At 37.4% G+C, this 25,532-nt stretch overlaps 1 protein-coding gene across 2 annotated transcripts; it reads right to left on the reverse strand.

The window, feature by feature from the left end:
- Positions 1–20,613: 20,613 nt before the first annotated feature.
- LOC132623609 (BURP domain-containing protein 9-like) lies at positions 20,614–24,807 on the reverse strand. 2 transcript variants are annotated; one of them, XM_060338384.1, is made up of 4 exons: positions 24,680–24,733; positions 24,463–24,574; positions 22,574–22,612; positions 20,614–22,507 (listed from the first exon to the last, which is right to left on the reverse strand). In XM_060338384.1, the coding sequence occupies exons 1-4, from the start codon at positions 24,716–24,718 to the stop codon at positions 20,766–20,768; spliced, it is 1,932 nt and encodes a 643-aa protein (XP_060194367.1). In that variant the 5' UTR covers positions 24,719–24,733; the 3' UTR covers positions 20,614–20,765. The 2 variants fall into 2 exon arrangements, with proteins under 2 accessions (XP_060194367.1, XP_060194366.1); XM_060338383.1 differs by having other exon boundaries at positions 20,614–22,612; positions 24,680–24,807.
- Positions 24,808–25,532: the final 725 nt, after the last annotated feature.

The raw sequence follows: 25,532 nt of genomic DNA on the forward strand, positions 1-25,532 counted from the left end.
TGTGTTGTGATATGAATGTGTCATAAACGACGTTAAGATCATGGAATAGACATTGTATATGAATGGACAAGGTTGAATGTTATAACCATGAATATGGGTGAACTAGGAGTAAATTAAGGAATGTGAATAATGTGGATGACTAATGGCCATTGTTATGATATTAATAAAGGTAGAAACGCTGACATTGGAAGGGAACGTGCAAGTGTAGAATAGTGCGGCGGAAAGGTATGTGAGGCTAACCCTTCTTTCATAAGGCATGGTTCTTGGCCAATTCCTAATTCCTCTATAAGAGTATGTTGTCTTCAAATGATTGATATCCCGAGCTCATAAGCTCACGACCCTTGATATGTACTACGATTGTACTACGCTCCTTATATGACGAGTAAACCTATAATGTAGACGTAACGATAATGATGATGATAGTAATGATGATGATATTAATAATGATGTTAAAGGTGCCTATGGGCTATTATACATATGTGTGCCTATGAAGGGCTATAATGAAACCCCGAACTTATAACGCCGGGTAGAATATATGTATATGAATATGTATAGAGTATGTATACGATTACGAAACGCGCGCACACCTCTGCAGATGGTACGGATAACCATGAAGCCTTGGTAGGGCCAGGTATGAGTAACCTTGAGCCTTGGTTGGCCAAGTATGTATATGAAACACCGATTCTACGAGGTCGGGTATGTTATGTAAATGCTATGTATATGAAATGACTATGTATATAATATGAATACGAATGTGATAAGACTATGTATATGAACATGGATATGAGCACAATTATGGTACGAATACTATTATGGACTACGGATGATGACACGTGTGTACAAATACGTATGAGAAATGAAAAGTCTCTATGAAGGGCAAGTAAGGGTCATGATGATGATGTTATTGTCTCCCCTCCTATGCTACTTCATATGTTGTTCATTATGCTTATATATCGATGTTGATCATGCTTTACATACTCAGTACATTCTTCGTACTGACGTCCTTTTGTTTGTGGACGCTGCGTCATGCCCGCAGGTGCACAGGGAGACAGACTCGATCCATAGCCGCTTATTCAGAGATTGCATAGCAGAGCTCCATTTCTTTCGGAGCCGTAGCTTTTGGGTACTTATTATTTTGTGTATATAATTATGGGAATAGCGGGGTCCTGTCCCGCTCATGTGATATGTTATACTCTTCTTAGAGGCTCGTAGTCACGTGTATGTGTTTAGATATGTCTGGCCTTGTTGGCCTATGTTTTGTATATCATTTTGTCGGCCACGTTGGCCCACGTACATTGATGTGGCATAGATGCCTATGATGATATAAATGTGTTGTTGTCCAAATGAGACTACATTGGTATATGAATGAAAATATATGTTTAACTATGTGGCTCACCTAGATACAAGCATAAGTATAAGCAAGGGGTGCCCGGGTGTGTAGCATCCCCTTTGGGAGGATATCACTTACGAAACAAAAGCTAATTTTACACGTACGTCGTTTAGAAGAAACTTATGCCAAAAGATATTCACAAATATATTTAATAGCGGAAAAAGGCCCATGTAAAAAAAGGTTGAAAGTGCGGCATTCTTTTTTTTTTTTTCATTGCGCCCTCCAAAAAAATTTCTTAGATGAAATACAATATCAGAGTATCATTTTAAAACGGTAATTCCCTTCTCAAATAGCCAACACATTTAAGAAACTTCGTTTTGAAATTTTATTTCCAATTCAACACCATTGCGGGTCCATAAGATACACAAAACTCAAACTAGTAATTATCACAAAACTATTACCTTCCTTTGTGCATAATTACAAGACAAAATATAAACCCAGTACATGGCATGACTTGAGTTAAAAGCACACCCTAAAATAGAAAAACTAGTCACCCAGTTCAAGTTACAAGCATATGGTCTTGTTTTCCACAAGCCTTCAAACTTTCATACATAAGTGCCACACATGTGTCATGTACAAGTCCCTAAAAATTTACAAAAACTAGATGCATATGCAGATGTGATTTTCACAAGGGCTCCCAAAAAGTCTACTCCAAATGGCCATCTTCATATCTCATCTCGCACATTACCTACGATAGAAAACAACTATCGCTAAGCATAAAGCTTAGTGGTGTATAAACTTTGGGCTTGGAGCCATTAAATTCTCCAATTCCCTTGTTCGTCGTAGGTGGCTCAATAAGGTAACAATAAGCCCACGTGAACAAGTATATCAAAGTATCGAATACAAACCTTGGAGAGTTTCAAAATATCAATACTGATATTCTTTCAAAATATCAATACTGATATTCTAAGGCTCAAGTATCAAGAAAGCTTATAATTCAATACGAGAAAGTTGTCAATGACCAATTTCGCCCAATATGTACGTCATGCCATCACACTAAGCACAATCAATATCTAGACGGGCCGAAGCCCCGAAATCAAGAAGGACCGAAGCCCATATCAAGAAGGGTCGTCACCCAATATCAAGAGAATCAAGAACCATGTTGAAAGTGGCTTTCCACTCGTACTCGAAAATGGACGAAAATCCATCGTCAAGACGAAATGTAAATCCAAAGTCAAGATGGGCAAGATCCGAATCGAGGGGCATGCCAATATCAATGACAAAGTCACCGTAACAAGAAGGACAAAGTCCCAACAAGAATGCAAAATGATCCAGCAATTTGTACAAGTGGGCGATTTAGCGAAAGTTTTGCAATACTTGAGATAGTAATCATTCCATGATATAAGATGAAGAGTAAGGAAACAACCCATCAAGATACTTCAAAATTTCCAGAAAATAAGATATTCCAAGTTCAAGTTTATACACAAACCTTGGCGTTTTACCATACAACAAGTTCTACCACAACTCGAGGAGTTCAAATCATCTACGCCATAGACCAACCAAAGTCCACTTCGTCAAACAATTCCTCTTAGCTTGTATAAGAGAATATACACCTTAAATACACAATCAAATATCTACTTAAGTTTAAAAGTCTAAACACATCGAAACTAAATATGAAATCAATGAAAGTCAGCCCAAACTATCGAAACAGGAATTCTGGACAGCACTACTGTCTTGTATTGTTGCTCAGTTTCGAAGGGGTAAATGGGAGAAATAGACTTTATGCTCTCAATGAAAGTTGTAGATATATGTCTTAGGGTCTTAGACAATTTCGAATCACCCTTACAGCAATTTTGTACAAAAAGATATGCTCAAAATACTAACAGCAGTCCATGTAGGATGTTCAAAACAAAAATCTGGGCAGCACCTCCCCTGTACTTCATCACCCCTTTTCGAGTAGATAAAGGCAAAACTGGGTTTTAGAGCCTGAATGAAAGTTTTAGGTCTATGAAATATCTTTCAAGAACATCTTGAATCACTCAAAACGGAGCTTTACACAAGGAGTTATGCTAAAAACACTAACATCAGTCCCATCCAAAAACGAGTTTGCAAAACAAAAATTTGGGCAGCAACTCCCTTGATATTCCAGCCCACAAAACAGTTCATAACAACCACCAAACAGTCCCAAAATATTGTCATAAAACAGCCACAAAAATCATATAAAACAGCCCCAAAATATTGTCACAAAACAGCCACAAAAATCATACAAAACAGCCCAGTATACGCTTTGTATACGATATTTTCATACACTTTATTCTCCCAATTTCGAAAACAGCAACTTATCAACAACATCAACAATCATTATACATCATAACTCAACCAATTCCACCCATTTAATCCAACTAAAACATCCCCTAATCCATAAATCTCAACAAGGCAATAAACAAGTTTATAACGTTATTTTCTCCGTTCTAATCCGTTAAATCTCTAAACAAACTTGTTAACAATGAAAAAGGGACCTCAATCTTACCTTAAGTATGCAGCAACCACGTCAACACTCTCCTTCTTAGCTGATTTTTGGCTCAAACTGAAGGCAATGCAACGTACAACACTTTTCTCTTCACGAGCTTCGGAATTCGGGGCTCCGATTTTTGGTCAAAATGGCTTTTCTTAGCCTAGGAGTTCTCTCTCTCTCTCTCTCTCTCTCTCTCTCTCTCTCTCTAATATTTTGGAAGTTCCTAGATGTAAAATGATCAGCCATTTACTAAATTTTCCAGATATGTTAACATTAATGGGCCTCATGGGTCAAAATATACTCATGGGCCGAAATGTAAATGCTTGGGTTGGGTCTCAAGTTGCTGTTCCGCCAGCCCAACTTGCATCGTTCATATCTCCTTATCACGATGTCACATACAGGCCCACTACCTATGGTTGGAAAGGTATTTCAATTATCTACAACGTTTATTTTGGGAGTTTTCTCAAATTCTCAAACACTGATGGGGTTATGGCCTCCCGAAGTCAGATCACCCGAAAACGTAACTAATTTTTTTTTTCTTCTTAAAAAAATTGGGGTGTTACGAAAAAAATATTGGGGTGTTACAACTCTCCCCCCCTTAAGAAATTTCGTCCCGAAATTTACCTTATACTATCCTCAAAATAATTGTGGATATTGAATTCGCATATCCTCTTCTTGCTCCCAGGTAGCTTCTTTGCAAGAATGATTTCTCCAAAGGACTTTTACTAATGGGATTTTCTTGTTTCTAAGCTCTTTTGTCTCATGCGCCAAGATTTGGATAGGTTCCTCTTCGTATGTCAAGTCAGGGATGACCTCAATGGATTCAACGGGAAGAACATGAGATGGATCTGAGCGATACCTTCTAAGCATAGAAACATGGAAGACATTGTGGATCTTATCCAACTCCGGTGGAAGAGCTAATTTATATGCAACTGGACCAATCCTCTCAAGTACTTCATATGGTCCAATAAATCGAGGACTAAGTTTTCCTTTTTGGCCAAATCTCATAATCTTCTTCCATGGAGAAACCTTTAAAAATACTTTATCTCCCACTTGATGCTCAATTTCACGCCTTTTAAGATCATCATACGACTTTTGTCTATCCGAAGCAATTTTTAGACGATCCTTGATGACTTTTACTTTATACTCAGTTTGTTGCACAATCTCAGGACCAACCAATTTTCTTTCACCGACTTCACTCCAACAAAGGGGAGTTCTACACTTTCTCCCATATAAGGCTTCGTAGGGAGGCATGCCAATACTTGATTGGTAGCAATTATTGTGAGCGAACTCTATCAAAGCTAGGTGTCTGTCCCAACTACCCGTAAATTCCATAATGCAAGCTCGAAGCATATCTTCCAAGATTTGAATCACCCTCTCGGACTGGCCGTCTGTTTGAGGATGGAAAGAAGTACTAAAGTTCAACCTAGTGACCAAAGCTTCTTGCAAGCTAGTCCAGAATCTGGATGTAAACCTTGGGTCTCGGTCAGATACAATAGAAACAGGAACACCATATAGTCTCACAATCTCATTAACGTATAATTTTGCTAAACGTTCAAGTGGGTAGTCCATTCTGATGGCCAAGAAATGAGCACTTTTGGTTAGCCTATCAACTCTAACCCAAATTGCGTCATGATTTCCTTGAGTGCGTGGAAGCCCAGAAACAAAGTCCATAGTTATTCTTTCCCATTTCCACTCAGGTATCAACAAGGGTTGTAACAAACCAGTTGGGACTTGATGCTCGGCCTTTATCTGTTGACAAACTAAGCATCTAGAAATAAATTCAGCAATGTCCTTCTTTATACCATTCCACCAGTAGTGTTCTTTGATGGTTTGGTACATTTTAGTACCTCCAGGATGCATTGCATATGGTGAAGTATGTGCTTTATTCAAAATTTCTTTTCTCAAGTTGTCATCTTTAGGGACACATAACCTATTTTGATAAAGTAGAACACCATCCTCCCTTAATTTAAAATCAAGCTTTTCTCCAGTTTGAACTTCTTTGATCAATTTCACAAGCTTCTCATCTAACTTCTGTGCTTCTTTCACCTGTTCAAGTAGAACTGGTTTGACTTGCAAACTAGCAGCAATAGAGCCATCAGAATTAAATGCAATACAAGCATTCATGGCTCTTAATTTAAGAAACAAAGGCAAATGACTTAGAGATAAACTAGCAAAGGCTTTGCGACTTAGAGCATCTGCCACCACATTGGCTTTACCCGGATGGTAATCAATCGTGCAGTCATAATCTTTAATGAGTTCAAGCCATCTACGTTGTCTCAAATTCAACTCTTTCTGTGTACCCAAGTACTTCAAACTCTTGTGATCAGTAAATATGTGACACTTTTCGCCATATAAATAATGCCTCCAAATTTTCAAAGCAAACACTATGGCAGCGAGCTCAAGGTCATGAGTAGGATAGTTCAATTCATGTGGTTTCAATTTTCGAGAGGCATACGCAACCACTTTCCCTTCCTGCATCAGGACACAACCCAAACCATGATGAGAAGCATCACTATATATAACATAATCTTTTCCTTCAGTTGGTAGAGTAAGTATAGGATCTTGTGTCAATAAGGATTTGAGCTCTTCAAAGCTCCCTTGGCATTTGTCATCCCATACGAACTTGACATCCTTCCTCAAGAGTTTAGTCAAAGGAGAGGCTATAATGGAGAAGCCTTTCACAAACCTTCTTTAGTATCCCGCTAAACCCAAGAAACTCCTTACTTCGGTTGGACTTTTAGGTGATTTCCATTCAACAATAGCTTGAATCTTAGTAGGATCCACCTTCACACCTTCCGCCGACACAATATGTCCCAGAAAAGCCACTTCACCAAGCCAAAATTCACATTTGGAAAGCTTAGCATAAAGCTTTTTCTCTTGCAAAATTTGCAAAACAATTCGAAGATGCTTTCTATGATCTTCACTATTCTTGGAATATATTAAGATATCATCTATAAAGACCACCACAAACTGATCAAGATAAGGCTTAAACACGCGATTCATCAGATCCATAAATGCCGCAGGAGCATTCGTCAACCCAAATGGCATCACCAAAAATTCATAATGGCCATATCGAGCCCTGAAGGCAGTTTTAGGGACATCTTGTTCCTTTACCCGCAGTTGGTAAAACCCATACCTCAAGTCAATTTTTGAGAACAAACTAGCACCTTTTAACTGGTCAAACAAATCATCAATCCTAGGCAGTGGATATCTATTCTTAATTGTTACCCTGTTAAGTTGTCGGTAATCAATACAAAGCCTAAGAGTTCCATCTTTCTTTTTCACAAATAGAACAGGAGCTCCCCAGGGAGAAACACTCGGGCGAATAAAACCTTTCTCAAGAAGTTCTTGCAATTGATTTTTCAACTCCTTCAACTCTGCTGGAGCCATTCGATAAGGCGTTATAGAAATAGGAGTAGTTCTAGGAATAACCTCTATAGGAAATTCAACCTCCCTTTCCGGGGGCAGTCTAGGAAGATTTTCAGGAAAGACATCAGGAAATTCACACACCACTGGTATATCCTTAAGGCTTGGACTTTCCAGGTGTGTATCAAATATATGAGCAAGATAAGCTTCACAGCCCTGTCTAACCATCTTCCTTGCCACAACCGCGGAGATAATATTAGATGTCAATGATCTTTCACCTTGAACAATGATGTGTGAAAGTGAAGGAGCTCTAAAGGTCACATGCTTCGACATACAATCAACTACTGCATGGTATCTATAAAGCCAATCCATACCGATAATGACATCATAGTCTTGGAAAGGCATTTCAATCAAATTAGCAGGGAAGACTAGATTTTGAATCACCAAGGGACAACCTCGATAGATTTGATTGCAAACAACTTGTTGACCCAAAGGACTTTGGACAAGCACACCACAATCAAGTCTCACAATTTTCACATTGCATTAGGGACATGTACATGATGCATATGCGCCATACACTCAACAAAACATGTGAAAAAAAGGAACAAGTATACCAACAAGTCACAACAAAAGTCCTAGAATCACAAACCTAGGCTCTGATGCCAAAACTTGTAGCATCCCCTTTGGGAGGATACTACTTCCTATCACCTTATGTAAAATAAGAACTATGTACTGAAAGTATTAGGTAGGTTATAACCTTATGTAAGCAACATGAAATACTTCTTAGTGCATTTTTTGAAATTTTTTCCACTAGACCGCTGATGCTGCTTTGGTTTTTTTTTTTTTTTTTGTACTCTTCAAACTTATTTTACCTCTGGAGATCCGTTTCTTTTCAAAAAAAAAAAATAATTGCAAACACTGACCTTGGGAGGTCGATATTTTGCAAAATATAATAATTAAAGAAACCGATCTCAGGAGGTTGGCTTTGTTTTTTTTTAAAAAAAGTATATATAGTCAAAAACCAACCTCCTAAGGTCAGGTATTTCCGACCTTTTTTGAATTCTGGAGGTCGATTTTTTTACTGTTTTTTTAGTAATATTAGCCGGCAAGACTTCTGCATGTCAGGTGTGTTAAATAGTTAAGTAAAAAAATAAATTGAGTTAGACTTGAACTCTTACCAGAATAGTGTAGAGCGTCCGTAATGCGTCTGGGCATGGGAGTGTTGGGCAGTTTGACTTTCCAATACACCTCAGGAGATAAATTAGCTGCATGACTTGCTATAAAAGCAAGCTTAATCAACATAACCAGAAAAGAGGTTTAAACGTTCATCAGCTTCTTAATTAAGTTCATAATGTTGGGGTATATACCATTAACCATGCGTTTAGACATGGTATATTTTAACAATTGTCATGTTTAAAAGTTTAAGTGAGAGATTGTTGGGATATATACTATTAACCATGTGTTTGGATATAGTATTTATTATAGAATAATTATTTATTTATTGTTTAATAAAGAGCTAAATAAATCATGTACTACTATATGTGTCCTTTACTTATATAGTAGATGATTTAGTGCATAGAGTTTAGCTTATACACGGAAGATTAAATCGTCGGTTCTTATAAGTATAAAATTTATGTTCACAATCTAATATGGAAATTGGATAAAACCATCGGTATGATTGTAGCACAAGATTAATATAATGTATCTTCATTATGGGAGTGGTATAGTTCTGTCTTCTTGTGCTAGTACATTTTGTATGTACTGAACGGACCAAGTAGAGATAAATGTTTTTGTACTGAATATATAAAACAAATTCTCTATTTCATTAAATGTACTTATACTCTTAATCTTGATATAATTATTATGATCAATGAGATTTGTTCATTATTTTGATTTATTAATAGGTACGACTCAATTGCAGGTCTATGTATTCCTGGTAAATTGGATAATGACAAATTACATTTGTGAAATAATAATTAGTTGATAGAATCCATGTCTCGACTTTGAGATTGATGATACCCCTTTATGGATGCTTATAAGTCTCATGTGAAAACCCTGCAGGTGGATTTTGTATCCGTCACATGATGTAAGTTGAGCAGAAATATAAAGGATTCAATTAGTTAATGAATTAAATTGTCAGTAATTTAATTTAATTGATTGGTATCTGTAATCTTAACATCGGGAGTTAAATAAGTTTTAATGTATGATTTCGAAATTGAACTGAAGAGTGCAGTTATGATTTTTTAGTGGAATAATTCGTAATTTATTATGGTAGGATTAATTCAGATTTTTTGAATTAATTCTATAATAGGAAGCCTCGTTAATTAAATTATGTGGTCCCTACTGTGCCCGAATAATAAAGAATTAAATGGAATATTATTTCTTGGTGAAAAATAAAGACCTAACAAGTTTTGGAAAAGGGTGAAAAACCCTAAACCTGTAGTTATAAAATAGAGGTCTTATTCCATAAGGAGGCCAAGGGTTTTACAAGTTTCTACACTTTTTCCATAGAAATTCGCCCACACTAATTTCGCAGATTCTGGTATTATTCGGGTTACACAGTAGAAGACCGTGAAACTGAGCTGAAGGATCAATACGTGGACAGCTTTTGCTCGTGCTTAAAGGTCCGATTTGCAGCCGCGGTCACGCTTCAAGAGATAAGTATCGATTTTATGTTTGATTAAAATCTTAGATTATATGTTGTCTATATTACATGCAAGTTCGATCCTGGCTATTTGCTTCCGCTGCATATGCATGTGTTCCATCACATAATACATTCAAATAAAGATTAAAAAAGGATATTATTTTATTCACAGAAAGAAGTATGAAAAAGTAATAGTGATGCAACTCCATTGAAGTTGTAACTGAACTAAGTAGAACTAATTGCCCAAGAATTTATAGCTAGGCTCATTGGAACTCTGATGCAAAATGCTGCTCTATTTATAAGGGAAGGTCAAGGGCTTTTTTGGAATGTGAAATCAATAGGATAAATACATAATAGCCCCTAAGCTTGACATGAAAAATGTGTCTTTTAAACATGAATCCTACGTGGCATCTCAAGTGTTTTTTTGTTCATTATGGGCGGGTGGGTCTGTTTTAAAAGCTGTTAAGTCAGCTCTTCTAGTGTAACTATCTCCATGTCTAAACAGTACAATAGAAGATTAAATCTCATATCAAGTCATGTTTTTATAAATTAAAAAAAATCAAACATTCCCTTTCACCCAAGAACTTCATATTCGTTTGACAACACAATGAAGTACATACCAAAGTATTATCCGGAAGTTTTAAAGGTACTGTATAATAAACAAAGCCAACTTTAACATATCTAAGTTCAGGCTTAGGAGGACTCAAAGGATTTTGTGATTTCCCTTTTCACATTTCAATTAAAGCTATACCATTGATCTTGAAAAATTCCATTGCTCTCATAGTTAGTAAAAAATGCAGGGACATATAACGACAAAAAATAGCCAAAAGCTCTTACTTTAAAGTCTTCATCTACCACTTAAAGCAAAACAAAGGAAGAATAAAATGCCCATTAATTGCTATAGCTAATAGCTTTATGTGAAATTGCAGAAGCAAATAATGAAGAAGAAGATCCAAAGGGGGTTGGGCTGGAGTAGGGTGCAACTTTTTTATTTACTTGGCACGCCTTAAGGAGCCAAAAATAGAATGAAAAGTTTACCATATTACCTCAAATTATTGTTAATTACCTAATGATTGAAATCAATTAAAGCTTAAAAAAAAATGTGCAGCCAACTAATTAAGTAATGAGTTCCAATAATTCACATATTCCTCATAAAAAGTTAGTTTTGGAGCCAAAATTTTCTTATTAAGCCCAGTTTGACTAGTATAATTTCAAATTGTTGGAAAAAGGAATTAAAATTTTTGACTTATTGATAGTAAGGGTAAAATTGGAAAAAATGGTAAATTATCTTTTGTTTTTCTAAAGTGGACAAGTAATTTGGACAACTATTTATAGTATAGTGAAGAAGTAAAACTGGACGGAGGGAGTATATTTCTACTAAATTGAGGTGTCTATCTAGTCACAAATTAAGTTAAAGTAATATCAAGTTTAAAGGGTTATATGCGTACTTAGCCAAATAAATACTCCATCCGTCCACTATATATATATATATATATATATATATATATATATATATATATATATATATATATATATATATATATATATATATATATATTACTCTTTCCTTTTTAGTCAATCCATAAAAGAATGATACTTTTTTTTTTATATATTTAGTGTCAATTCAACTTTAAATTTACCTTTTTGCCCTCAATGAAATGATTTCTAGCCACACAAACTTCGTTTAGTTTTTAAATTTTGTGTAATGTAGTGTCTGGAGAGGGTAGAGTGTACGCAGACCTTACCCTCACCTTTCAAGGTGAAGAGGCTGTTTCCGAAAGACCCTCGACTCAAAAGAGAACAAGACAAAAGGTCAGATAAGGACAAGCATAACAAAACAATATGAAAACGAGAAACAACAAAAGTGAGATAGTCATGATAAACAGTAGCTACCATAAATAAATAAGATACTCGAAGTACAAGACCCAACAATATAAGCAGAAATCAGATGACAATAAACGAATGAGCAAACTACAACTACTAGGACGAAAGAAGTAAGTGAGACTACTTCCTAACCTTCTATCCTAATCTGAGTCATGCACAACCTCCTATATATAAAATTATTATTTTTATGTATATTTAGTAGATGTTGGACCTTTTTGACTTATTCGTGTATTTGTTTCTTCATATTTTTTAATCTTTTAAGTGAAAATCCTAGCTCTGCCACCACCACTTGCAACCATCCTTCACAACCAGCCATAACAATCAATCGCCTACACCACTAACCGCTAACACAACCTCAACAACATCCAGGGACAGAGTCAGCAAGGGGAAGGGGTTCATCCAAACTACCTCCGGCGAAAAATTACACTGTATATATATGATTAAAATTATTTTTTATGTATATATAATAGATATTGTTGAATCCTATTGGCTTTTTCATATGTTACTTCTTTATATTTTTGAACCCGCTTAATAAAAATTCTTGCTCAAAGTTGTATTTGGTTTGTTTTCTTTTTTTCAAAAAAGGAGAGAGACATTGGAGGAGATTTGCTTTTACTGATAAAAAAATTTAAAAATGAAATTGTTAGAACGTACATTTATCAAGGTTAAGGAGAGTGGATGATTTTGATAAAAGGCACTTCTACGGGTTTTAATTAAAAAAAAAAATATTAGGACAGCAAAGTAATTGAAAAACGAACCACCAGATAACGAAGTGCTTCTTCTGATGCACTTCTGTGTGATCGACGATTACATATTCTTCTGCCTATCTTCCACCACTAGCTTGACCAATAAATTAATGCCACATATTTAATTAAAAAACACACATTTCACATCAGCTTTCTTTTTTTTAAAAAAAGGGCATTTTAAGCCAAAATATAACCTCGAGCTAATTATGACCCAATAGGTGGAAGGAAAGCATTTTAAGCTATTCCCAAAAGATTAGAGACATTTTTGACCCTTTTCTATTGTTAAAATGATTGCAATGTCTTAAGGTTATCTTCAAAAGGTATAAACTTAAAAGTATTTTTTACACCAAAAAAAAGGATGAATGACGGGAATAGAATACGGAGATAACTAAAAGTTAAGGTTTTTTTAATTAAAAGTTGAGTTGAACACTAGGGAACTAATGGGTACAACTATTACTCTTCAATTGAGCTCTAATCCCGGAAAGCTTTTCTTGGAAGACTGCATTACTGATGACAACACTTGGGACCTTGACTTTATTTGTCAATTGCTCCACAGCTTTTGAAATCCTCATACAAAGAAGCAACAAGCAGCAGGTATGGACTTGTACTTGGCCTAGGTAGGTTCCTTCTAAAATTTCCTTTACTTTTTTGGAGAATTTTGAATAGGAAACTCCCTGTTGATAACACCACGTCCAGAATTGGCATTCAAAATGTCTCTCAATGCTCCGGTTGTAAAACTCACAAGGAAGAGACCATCAATCATCTTTTCCTTGAAAGTGAGATAGTTATAGCTGTGTGGAACTCTAGTTTCGCTAATCTTGGTTTTACTCCTCAAGCCCCCTCTTTAACTGTGAGACTTTTTCATTGAAATTCTCTAAATCTTTGTAACAACCTGACTAGGACAATGAATCAAATTTGTTGGAAAATTTGGAAGGCTAGGTGTGCATCTAGATATGGTAAAGGTTCTCCTACCATATATTGAAACTGTCAAGATGTTCTTTTTCATATTAAAGTCTACATGTGCAAAATTGGGATTAAGGTGGACTTTAGATGGAACTGGTACAATCTTGTTCTTACTTGGAAAACTACAGGCCTGTCTTCACCTCTATCCCTGTTACCTGGACTAAACCTCCTGATTGTTAGGTGTGGAATTGGCCAAACAAGTCAATCCTTTTGTTCACATAGTCGTGATGTAAGCGCTTACCTCATAATAGTCGTGATGTAAGCGCTTACCTCATCATAGGAAATTCATTCCTATAAATAGGTAGCTTATGGTTCATTTGTAAGATATCATTAAGATCATTTGCTATACACATCCCAAGAGAGAAAAAATCTAAGAGAAATAATCTTAGTGAAAGGCCTAAGTAAGAGAAGGTCTTTGAGAGAATTTTCTGTGGTAAAATTCTTGAGTGTAATTGGGATTGGGGTTGTGAGGTTGAGTGTTGTAAACACTTGTAATATTTCTTCTTTAATAAGATCTGCAGCAGCAACGTGGACGTAGCTCTCACATTGAGGGTGAACCACTATAAATTTGTGTGTGCTATTTATTCTTCGCTTACATCACGGCGTAAGTAGGTTCTGTCTAAGGAGGTTGGTATTTAAGTGGTCCAGCTGTGACCCTCCAATCTTTCCTGGGAACCTGCTTACAAAGGTCGGATTTGGGATTTAAATCCTAACAACTGGTATCAAAGCAACAGGTTGTGTTGTGATTTAGAAACGATGGGAGGCGAAGATGGTACGACGCACGGCATCGGTAAATTCGATGGTACAGACTTTGCGTTCTGGTGAATGCAAATTGAAGATTATTTATATGGCAGAAAGCTTCATGAACCTCTGAGTCCGAAACCAGAGGAGATGAAGCAAGCAGATTGGGATCTCCTCGACAGACAAGTTCTGGGAGTCATTCGACTGACGCTGTCGAAGAACGTTGCTCACAACGTGGCAAAGGAGAAGACCACCGCAGATATGATGAAGGTATTGTCTGACATGTATGAGAAACCTTCGGCAAATAATAAGGTATTTCTCATGAAGAAACTATTTCATCTAAAGATGATGGAAAATGCTCATGTTGCTGCACACATAAATGAATTCAATACCATTGTAAATCAATTGTCATCGGTAAAAATTGATTTCGATGATGAAGTACAAGCTCTAATTTTGTTGGCATCCCTACCAAATAGTTGGGAGCCAATGAGAGCAGCGGTTAGTAATTCTGTCGGCAGTGACAAACTAAAGTTCAACGATGTTAGGGATCGTATCCTTGCTGAGGAGGTGCGCAGGACAGATTCGGGAGAGGCATCGACGAGTTCTGCTTTTAATGTTGAAAACAGAAGCAGAAATTATGACAGAAACTACAACCGAAATAGGGGCAGATCGAAGTCAAGGAATGGCAGGGGTCAATCCAGACCAGGACGAACACATGAGTGTTGGAACTGTGGAAAACCAGGTCACTTCAAGAAGAACTGCAGGGCGCCAAAGAAGGAGGACAACAAGGGGGCTGGAATCAACGCTGCTACGGAAGACATTGGCGATGCGTTGTTGCTATCGGTTGACAGCCCGATAGACTCTTGGGTGCTTGACTCAGGAGCGTCCTTTCATACCACCCCACATCATGATATAATGACAAACTACGTGGCTGGGAATCTCGGCAAAGTTTATTTAGCCGATGGAGAGCCGCTAGACGTTGTTGGCACGGGAGACATTAATTTGAAGATGTCAAATGGATCCTCGTGGAAGATTACAAAAGTTAGACATGTTCCAAAGCTGATGCGAAACCTGATTTCAGTAGGTCAGCTTGATGATGAGGGATATGATCTCAACTTTGGTAATGGGTCTTGGAAGGTAGCGAAAGGTGCTATGGTAGTTGGCCGAGGAAAGAAGACTGGCACTCTCTACATGACGGATAGCTGTCGTGATATTGTTGATGTGGGTGACAACACAAAGAAGACAAATTTGTGGCATTGTCGGCTTGGGCATATCAGCCAGAAGGGGATGAAGCTGTTAGTGACAAATGGCTTAATTCCGGAGCTGAAGACGGTGGACCTTCATACGTGTGAGAGCTGCATTCTCGGAAAACAAAAGCGAGTAAGCTTCTCAAGTGCAGGCAGAGAGTTGAAGGTCGAAAAGCTGGAATTGGTGCACACAGACGTGTGGGGACCTACCACTGTACCCTCCCTTGGAGGATCACACTACTACGTGACCTTCATTGATGATTCAACCAGGAAGGTATGGGTTTATTTTATGAAAAATAAATCCGATGTGTTTAGTGTATTCAAAAGATGGAAAGCCATGGTCGAGAATGAAACAAATCTCAAGTTGAAGTGTTTGAGGTCCGACAACGGCGGAGAATACACTGATGGTGATTTCAAACGGTACTGTGCCGATAATGGGATCAAGATGATGAAGACTATTCCTGGAACGCCGCAACAGAATGGAGTAGCCGAAAGAATGAACCGAACGTTGAACGAGCGTGCTCGGAGTATGAGAATACACTCTGGACTGCCCAAGACATTCTGGGCAGATGCAGTCAATACCGCGGCCTTCTTAATTAACCGAGGACCGTCAGTTCCTTTGGATTTCAGAATTCCAGAAGAAGTCTGGAGTGGCAAGAAGGTAAATCTTTCATTTCTGAAAGTGTTCGGTTGCTTATCATATGTTCATAATGATGATACGGCTAGAAGCAAGCTTGATCCAAAATCAAAGAAGTGTTACTTTATTGGCTATGGTGACACCGAGCTTGGGTACCGATTTTGGGATGAACAAAATCGGAAGATCATCCGAAGCAGGAATGTTGTCTTTAACGAAGAGGTACTGTACAAAGACAAGCTGCAAAAGAATTCAGAATGTCAGGACAAGGAATCGGAAATAGTCGATTTGAGGGACTTTCCGGCACCTGAGCCGCAGCCAGGTACAACCGAGGCAGAGGAACAAACAATCCGAGAAGGTGCTGATGAAAGTGCTGATTCTGAAACAAATGAACAGACGCCAATCACAGAGCTGCGTAGATCATCCAGGATCAGGAAGCCGCTTCACAGGTACTCTCCATCCCTCAACTACATTCTACTCACTGATAGAGGGGAGCCGGAATGTTATGAAGAAGCAATGCAAGTTGATGAATCGACTAAGTGGGAGCTGGCAATGAAGGATGAAATGGATTCACTATCGACAAATCATACATGGGAATTATCCGAGTTGCCAAAGGATAAAAAGGCATTGCAAAACAAATGGGTTTATCGGATAAAGGAAGAACCCAATGGAAGCAAGCGTTATAAAGCAAGGCTGGTTGCAAAGGGATTTCAACAGAAAGAAGGCATTGACTATACGGAGATCTTCTCTCCCGTAGTCAAGATGGTGACTATCAGAACTGTTCTTGGGCTGGTAGCAAAGGAAAATCTACATCTGCAACAGATGGACGTGAAAACTGCATTTCTTCACGGTGATCTAGACGAGGAAATCTACATGCGAAAGCCGGAGGGATTCAAAATCAAAGGAAAGGAGAATCTGGTGTGCAAACTTCAAAAGAGTCTGTATGGACTAAAACAGGCTCCAAGACAGTGGTATTTAAAGTTTGACAGCTTTATGAAGAAAGCTGATTTTTCAAGGTGCGAGGCAGATCACTGCTGTTACTTCAAAAAATTTGAAGACTCGTACATGATACTGCTACTCTATGTCGACGACATGCTAATCGTAGGAGCAAACCTACAGGAGATTGATCGGTTGAAAAAAAGGTTATCGGAAGAGTTTGCAATGAAGGATTTGGGAGCTGCAAAGCAAATCCTTGGGATGAGAATTGACCGAAGCAAGGAGGGCATCAAACTCTCACAAGAAGAATATGTGAGGAAAGTTATCAAAAGGTTTAACATGCATGATGACAAGCCAGTCAGCACTCCCTTGGCTGGACACTTTCGGTTGTCAAAGGATCAGTCGCCGACAACCGAGGATGAGAAGAAGCAGATGGACAAGATACCTTATGCATCTGCAATCGGTAGTCTTATGTATGCAATGATATGTACAAGGCCAGACATTGCACATGCAGTGGGAGTTGTCAGCCGATTTATGAGCAATCCGGGAAAGCAACACTGGGAGGCTGTGAAGTGGATATTCAGATATCTGAAAGGCAGCTCGAGTTCAGCTCTGTATTTCCGAAAATCAAAAACAGGATTGCAAGGGTATGTTGATGCTGAAAACGGTGGTGATATTGATAGCAGAAAGAGCACATCCGGGTATGTTTACACCTTCGGAGGTACTGCAATCTCTTGGGTTTCCAAGTTGCAAAAGATAGTAGCTCTCTCTAGTTGTGAGGCTGAGTACGTTGCTGTGACGGAGGCCACAAAGGAAATGATGTGGCTACAATCTTTTCTGCGGGAATTGGATCAGGACCACGAGGGAAGTGTGCTATATTGTGATAGCCAAAGCGCCATTCATTTGGCAAAGAACCCGGTTTACCATGCTCGAACGAAGCACATACAACTCCGGTACCATTTCATTAGATCAGCTTTGGAAGATGGAGCGCTGGTGCTTGAGAAGATCGCAGGGAGTCAGAATCCAGCAGACATGCTGACAAAGGCAGTGACGATAGACAAACTGAAGCTATGCTCAACTTCAGTTGGCCTGCACGAAGTATGAAAGTAGGAAAGAGCTGCTGCATCGATCAAAGTGTGAAGACAAATTAAAATTAGTCTTCAAGTGGGAGATTTGTTAGGTGTGGAATTGGCCAAACAAGTCAATCCTTTTGTTCACATAGTCGTGATGTAAGCGCTTACCTCATAATAGTCGTGATGTAAGCGCTTACCTCATCATAGGAAATTCATTCCTATAAATAGGTAGCTTATGGTTCATTTGTAAGATATCATTAAGATCATTTGCTATACACATCCCAAGAGAGAAAAAATCTAAGAGAAATACTCTTAGTGAAAGGCCTAAGTAAGAGAAGGTCTTTGAGAGAATTTTCTGTGGTAAAATTCTTGAGTGTAATTGGGATTGGGGTTGTGAGGTTGAGTGTTGTAAACACTTGTAATATTTCTTCTTTAATAAGATCTGCAGCAGCAACGTGGACGTAGCTCTCACATTGAGGGTGAACCACTATAAATCTGTGTGTGCTATTTATTCTTCGCTTACATCACGGCGTAAGTAGGTTCTGTCTAAGGAGGTTGGTATTTAAGTGGTCCAGCTGTGACCCTCCAATCTTTCCTGGGAACCTGCTTACAAAGGTCGGATTTGGGATTTAAATCCTAACACTGGTAACTGGATTAAGGTTAACACTGATGGTAGTAGCAACCCTGAGAACCTTTTGGTTGGCATTGTGGTATGTTGTTAGACAGAGGAATGGTGATCTAATAATGGTTTTTGCTATAAATAAACATTTCTGCACTAACAATAAAGCTGAAATGTCAGCTGCTATGTTTGCTATTTCTTGGTGTATTGTTAACAATTACAAGCACATAGTTTTGGAACTGGATTCTCTCCTTGTGGTCAATGTGATTCAAGGACATAGAAACACACCATGGAGACTTCATGACCAAATCAAAGAGATTCAAGACAAGATTCAGCCCCTTCAAAATACTATCATTCACTGCTACAGAGAGGCCAATACTGTAGCAGACTATCTGGCTAAACATGGAAGCAGACTTCACCGATAGGAGGAACAAATTTTTCTTTCAACTTCAGAACTTCCGAGGAAGGCCACTGGTATTTTGAGGATGGATCAGCTATACTAAGAACAAGACTAGAGCTATCTATAATGATGACCAAAGCTAGTTTATTCTTGTGTATTCTAATATTTGGAACCTACTCTATTTATTCCCAGAACTTTAAATCCTAGAGCTAGGACATACATCTGCTCACTTATTTCTGTTTATAGAATGCAACGGGGCACTGAGAACTATACTTTTGCTAGTAGATCAGCTTTGTAATCATTGAAGGAGGTAAGGTTAACCATGTCCACCTCCTTCATCTACTCTGTTTTTGTCCCTTAACAAATAAGGTAGGGGTCCACCAAACCCCCTATCACCACGGAAGGTGAAAGCCTGGGTAAATGGTGTTACTCAATAAAAATGAAGATGGTGGTGCCAGAAAGAGAAACCATTCTCTAGGCTCCTCACAATTTTATGGGTTTTTCGCTTTTTCCTCATTTAAAATTTGGTCATTTCTATCTTTTAGTTATAGTTGGCTGTTCTACAACGGGTGAAACTTTTATTGTTTTTTTATTTTAAATCACAAAGTACCCATGCAGCCTGGGTTGGTATTTCATCAAGGAAGATTACAAAAGAGAGGGGGGCTGAGCCTGACCTTTAAGCAGTTTAGGAAAAATATTACAGTGTGATTAAGCTAAAATATTTCTCTAAACTAAAACAAGACTGTATAATTAACTAACAATGAAAATAGCTTTATTATATCTAATCCTGAAACTAGGTAGTTGCCACCTATCAAGATGATATGATCTTTTGAGTGATATTAGAAAATTCCTGAGTGATTTATTGTATCTTTGGAGTAGGACGTCACTTTATTGTTGCAGTGCGGTAGTAGAAATCTGCTTTGAAAGTGTCTTCCATGTTGTGCCTCGAACCGTTTTTTTAATATCTATAATTCTATTTCTTCTTTTATTACTATTAATTAACTATTATATCTTGTCGGTTGATTAAATGTTCTTATAGTTTTCATATCTAATTCCAGAGTACATTAGGAGATGGTTCATTTGGAAGAACTTTTTCCATAAAGAGAAATTTAAAATAATGTAGCAGGGGGGAAAAAGGAGCTTGGTTCTCCTAACTCCTAAGTGCATTTTATGCCAAGCATACTGGAGATTAACTTCAATATATAACATATTATTATCAAATGTCAGAGCAATCTATCCGGAATCTCGTGAACAGGTATTCAGTATAACAAGATTTAGCGTTTCAATTTCCCATTATCGAAAAAAAAAGAGAAGATAAATATTGATGATCTTAACCATACTAAAAATAATCACCAGGCAATGAGGCCCTAAAACGTCAGGACCAAAAACTGATGAAGAGTTGTTGATGAGTTGAAGATGAGCAAAAATTTGAGTCTTCTTCCATCACTAAGATAACTTGCAAAAATAGTTTTTAAAAAACCGGTAATTTCCATTAACACAGACATAAACATATACTAAAATACCAATTACTTCCATTAACACATACATACATCATACTAGATTAACCGTGATTAACAAAGTTAAACAGTACTTGCATCACGGCATTTATTATTATGCAAAGCGCTGCAACTTATATTACATAAGATGACTGAACTTTCTCCATATTAGTTTTCAGACACTTGAGTTGCGTCTTGAGAAGGAACTAAGGCAATCTGATCATCCAATATGAAATGGCAAATAGGTTTATCTCCTGGCTTAACGTTGAGCAATTGAAAAGGCAATGCCTTAGGGTTCATGGGTGCAGTATCCTCATGACACTCTGATACTGCATTAACTTTTGTTCCATCAGAACCCACCATTGAGACCATAAAGGTCCTTGTGCTTCCTACACTGTGGCAATAATGTATCGCATACGGGTAAGTCACTTTGTGGCATATCACGCCTTTGCCATTTGCTTTCTCCTTCACTTCTTCGATGGTATATATTTGCACCTCTGGAGTTTCCTTCTCTACTAAAGTGGAAAGTGCTATAATATTATTTGTTCCCAGATAAGATGAGGTGAAATCAACCATTGATTCTAAGGAAGTGGCACAATATTTCTTCTCGCCATTACCCGCTGGCTCCTCACACATTTTGATAGTTTTCTTGATCATTTTAGCCCCCTCTGAGTCCTTATCAATGGAAAAGTGATTTAGAATTTCTTCAATCTTGTCTGATGAGAAGGGGATGGAATCTGCAACTTTGCGAGGCAAAATGGGAGCAGGATTATAATTTTTGAGAGATGGAAGATTCATCTTTTTCCCTTGACGTAAATCTGTTTCAAAAAAGTAAGGGGTGACTGGGAGGTTTTCATTAACATCACCCTCGTTTGCTGCTTGATACCACGAACCCACTCCATAGGGTTGGCGTAATTTTTTAACTTCACCCTCTGTGGCTGCTTGATACCACGAACCCACTCCATATGGCTGGCGTAACTTTTGAACGTCGCCCTCGGTGGCTGCTTGATACCACGAACCCACTCCATATGGCTGGCGTAACTTTTGAACGTCGCCCTCGGTGACTGCTTGATACCAGGAACCCACTCCCCATGGTTGTCGTAATTTTTTAACATCACCCTCGTTTGCTGCTTGATACCACGAACCCACTCCCCATGGTTGGCGTATTTTTTTAACATCACCCTCGTTTGCTGCTTGATACCACGAACCCACTCCATAGGGTTGGCGTAATTTTTTAACTTCACCCTCTGTGGCTGCTTGATACCACGAACCCACTCCATATGGCTGGCGTAACTTTTGAACGTCGCCCTCGGTGGCTGCTTGATACCACGAACCCACTCCATATGGCTGGCGTAACCTTTGAACGTCGCCCTCGGTGGCTGCTTGATACCAGGAACCCACTCCCCATGGTTGGCGTAATTTTTTAACATCACCCTCGTTTGCTGCTTGATACCACGAACCCACTCCATAAGGTTGGCGTAATTTTTTAACTTCACCCTCTGTGGCTGCTTGATACCACGAACCCACTCCATATGGCTGGCGTAACTTTTGAACGTCACCCTCAGTGGCTGCTTGATACCACGAACCCACTCCATATGGCTGGCGTAACTTTTGAACGTCGCCCTCGGTGGCTGCTTGATACCAGGAACCCACTCCCCATGGTTGGCGTAATTTTTTAACATCACCCTCGCTTGCTGCTTGATACCACGAACCCACTCCCCATGGTTGGCGTAATTTTTTAACATCACCCTCGCTTGCTGCTTTATACCACGAACCCACTCCATAGGGTTGGCGTAATTTTTTAACTTCACCCTCTGTGGCTGCTTGATACCACGAACCCACTCCATATGGCTGGCGCAACTTGTGAACGTCACCCTCGTTTGCTGCTTGATACCACGAACCCACTCCCCATGGTTGGCGTAATTTTTTAACATCACCCTCGTTTGCTGCTTGATACCATCTGATAGCTATTCCATATGGTTGGCGCAACTTGTGAACGTCACCCTCGGAGGCTTCTTTATACCACAAAAATAGAAACTATTAGTGTTGCGCAAAACTATGTAAAATTAATACTTGCATTAGGATAGGCTGGCCCTTCCTCGGATCCTGCTAACATAGGATGCTTTGTGCACCGAGCTTCCCTTTTATTAAAAACCTTATGTAAGCAACATTTAATATTTACTAATACATTTTTTCAAACTTTTTCAGCTTTTTAGAAAAATTGAAAAGTAATTTTACACTATTAAATCACCTATAAATGACAATAAGTAACCGTTCATAAAAAGTGGAATTAGTAATTAAAAAAATGAAGCAGGTTGCATGCTATAAGTGGTTAAAAACTTAAAATGCCACCGAAATTGTATAATTATTTCACTTTTAAGTGTATATTAGTTAAATCCTATCTATAAGAGTTCCCTTCCCGCGTTTATGTGTGCCCCTGTATAATTTTTCTAATGAATAAAAAACTGGAATATTTCAGAAATAAACTTTTTAATAATGATCTCTTTTATTTTATATATCTTGTTTGAATGTGGTAAAAAGGCATTGGTTCGGAAATTTTTTCGTGCATTATTTTGAATAATTCAAGACCTACGTAGTAAAATATATTGATTAATGCACCAGCTATGTGACATAAAGCATCCATACTTCTGCTTAACATTAATTGCTATTAACGTCATTATCATATCATCATTAGTTTCATTAGTTTCATATGCTAGTAAAAGAAGCTACGGTGAATGAATCCTTCTTAGCTAAACCATCTTCATTATTATCAATATAATAACAACAATAAAAGTAATATTATTGCATTATTATCAATATAAGAACAATAATAAATGTAACAATATCAACAATAATAATAATGATAATAATAGTAATAATAAAATAATTAGAGCATTATATTACTAATAATGGATCATGTTTTATGGAAGAGTAATCTAGTAGAGCATAATTTATTATCAAAACAATAGTTGGCAAGTTAATTTCTCGGATAGTCACCGTCAAGTTACGGAAATGACTCAGTAAAATCACTTTTTATTTATCTTACACCAATAAAGTCACTCATGTTTTACTCATTACCCCCACAAAATAACTCCCACATGAAAAGCCTGGAAATGACATAAGTGGCCCCTTCAGTTTGAAAGTAGATCTAAAGTTGTCTTATAAATATACCTTCCTCCTTTTTCCTTGTATTTTTGTTACCAATTTGTGTTAGTGATGAAAAACTCGAAAAATCAAATAAATGTGGATGTTCCTTAGAAAAGTCGCGACTTGGGAGAGTGCTCTCAAGAAATTTTGGATCAAATATAGAAAAAAAGTTGCCTCATGTATCCTAATGCTCTGAAACATTTCATGCTATTTATTTGGAAAAATAAGAACAAACGACTCAACTAATAGTTGTAGAAATATGTAGTCGTCAGCTGTATATAATCAGTTGCTAGAAATGCAGAATAATTAATTTTAAGTAATTACTACACATCGATTCGCACAATATTTTTCTCAGGTGATTGTCCGTTAATTTAACTACAAATATTAATAGGAGACAAAAATGTGCGTAGTTTTGATAAAAAATAAAGAATTTAATATGTATACATAAGTATATTTGTAGACCAACTTTATACATACTCTCAAACTTAACGACCATTTATCTCATTCTCAAGTGCTTTTCATTTAAGAGTTATTTTGTGGGATGACAAGCAATACATGAGTGATTTTACTGATATAAAACAAACAAGTGACTTTACTAAGTTATTTCTATAACTTGGATGACCACCAAAAAAATTAACTCGAGTTGGCCAATACTCTCACACTGACCATGATATTTGATAGTTAAAAAAATAACTTGAGTCGGACTTGATCCTATTACCAGAATAGTGTAGAGCATCCTTAATGGGTCTGGGCATAGGAGTGTTGGGCAGCTTGACTTTCCAATACACCTCAGGAGATAAATTAGCTGCATGACTTGCTATAAAAGCAAGCTTCATTAACACAACCAGGAAAAAAAAATTAAATGTTCATCAGCTTCTTAATTAATTTTCATAATACATCCAAATAAATATAGAAAAGAATATTATTTTGCTCACAGAAAGAAGTATGAAGAAGTAATGGTGATGCAACTCCATTGAAGTTGTAACTGAACTCAGTAGAATTAATTGCCAAAGGATTTAGAGCTAGGCTCATGAGGAACTCTGATGCAAAATGCTGTCCTATTTATAAGGGTAAAGCAAGGGCATTTTTGGAATGCGAAATAAATATAAAAGCTATAGTCCTCTCTCCCTAATGATTGTCTATTTTATTTGTTGAGAGTTACATCATTATTAATAAAATTAAATGTATTTCTTACCATGATGATATGGGGAAAATTATAATCTTTTAGTACTATTTTTCCTATACTTATCAGCAAAAGGTGAGATGGAATTCCCAAAAGTATCAAGTTCGAGTTGTGAGAATAAAAAAAATTCCAAATATACAACATTTTATTGTTTTTAGTGAATCTACTTAATGCGAATCCGGATTAATCAGGCCAATAAGCTGAATACCAGATGGTTAGAATATAGTTTTTGCATTTTTTGATTACTTGACTTTTGATAATACAGTAATCAGCCTGTGGAAAAAAAATATTAGCTTGTGCATGTTAGCGAAAGTAATAGTCAATTTGATACCTGATCAGTTGACAAACAAATTGGAAGAGCAGGAGTAATATTTGAAGGTTAAATTACTAGATAGCCCCTTAAATTTGGGATGATTTCTTAGTTAGATATTTAAATTAAGTCGATGACAAATTGTGAATGATGGTTTGTGCGATGAAGGATGATATATTTATCGCCATCACTAATTTATACAAATGACTTTCAGCCCATTTGACTTAGCTTAAAAAAAGCAGCTTATAAGCTAAAAAAAATAAATTGGGGTAGCCAAACGAGCCGAATTATTTTT

Source organism: Lycium barbarum, chromosome 12 (assembly GCF_019175385.1).
Source record: "Lycium barbarum isolate Lr01 chromosome 12, ASM1917538v2, whole genome shotgun sequence".
NCBI lineage: Eukaryota > Viridiplantae > Streptophyta > Magnoliopsida > Solanales > Solanaceae > Lycium > Lycium barbarum.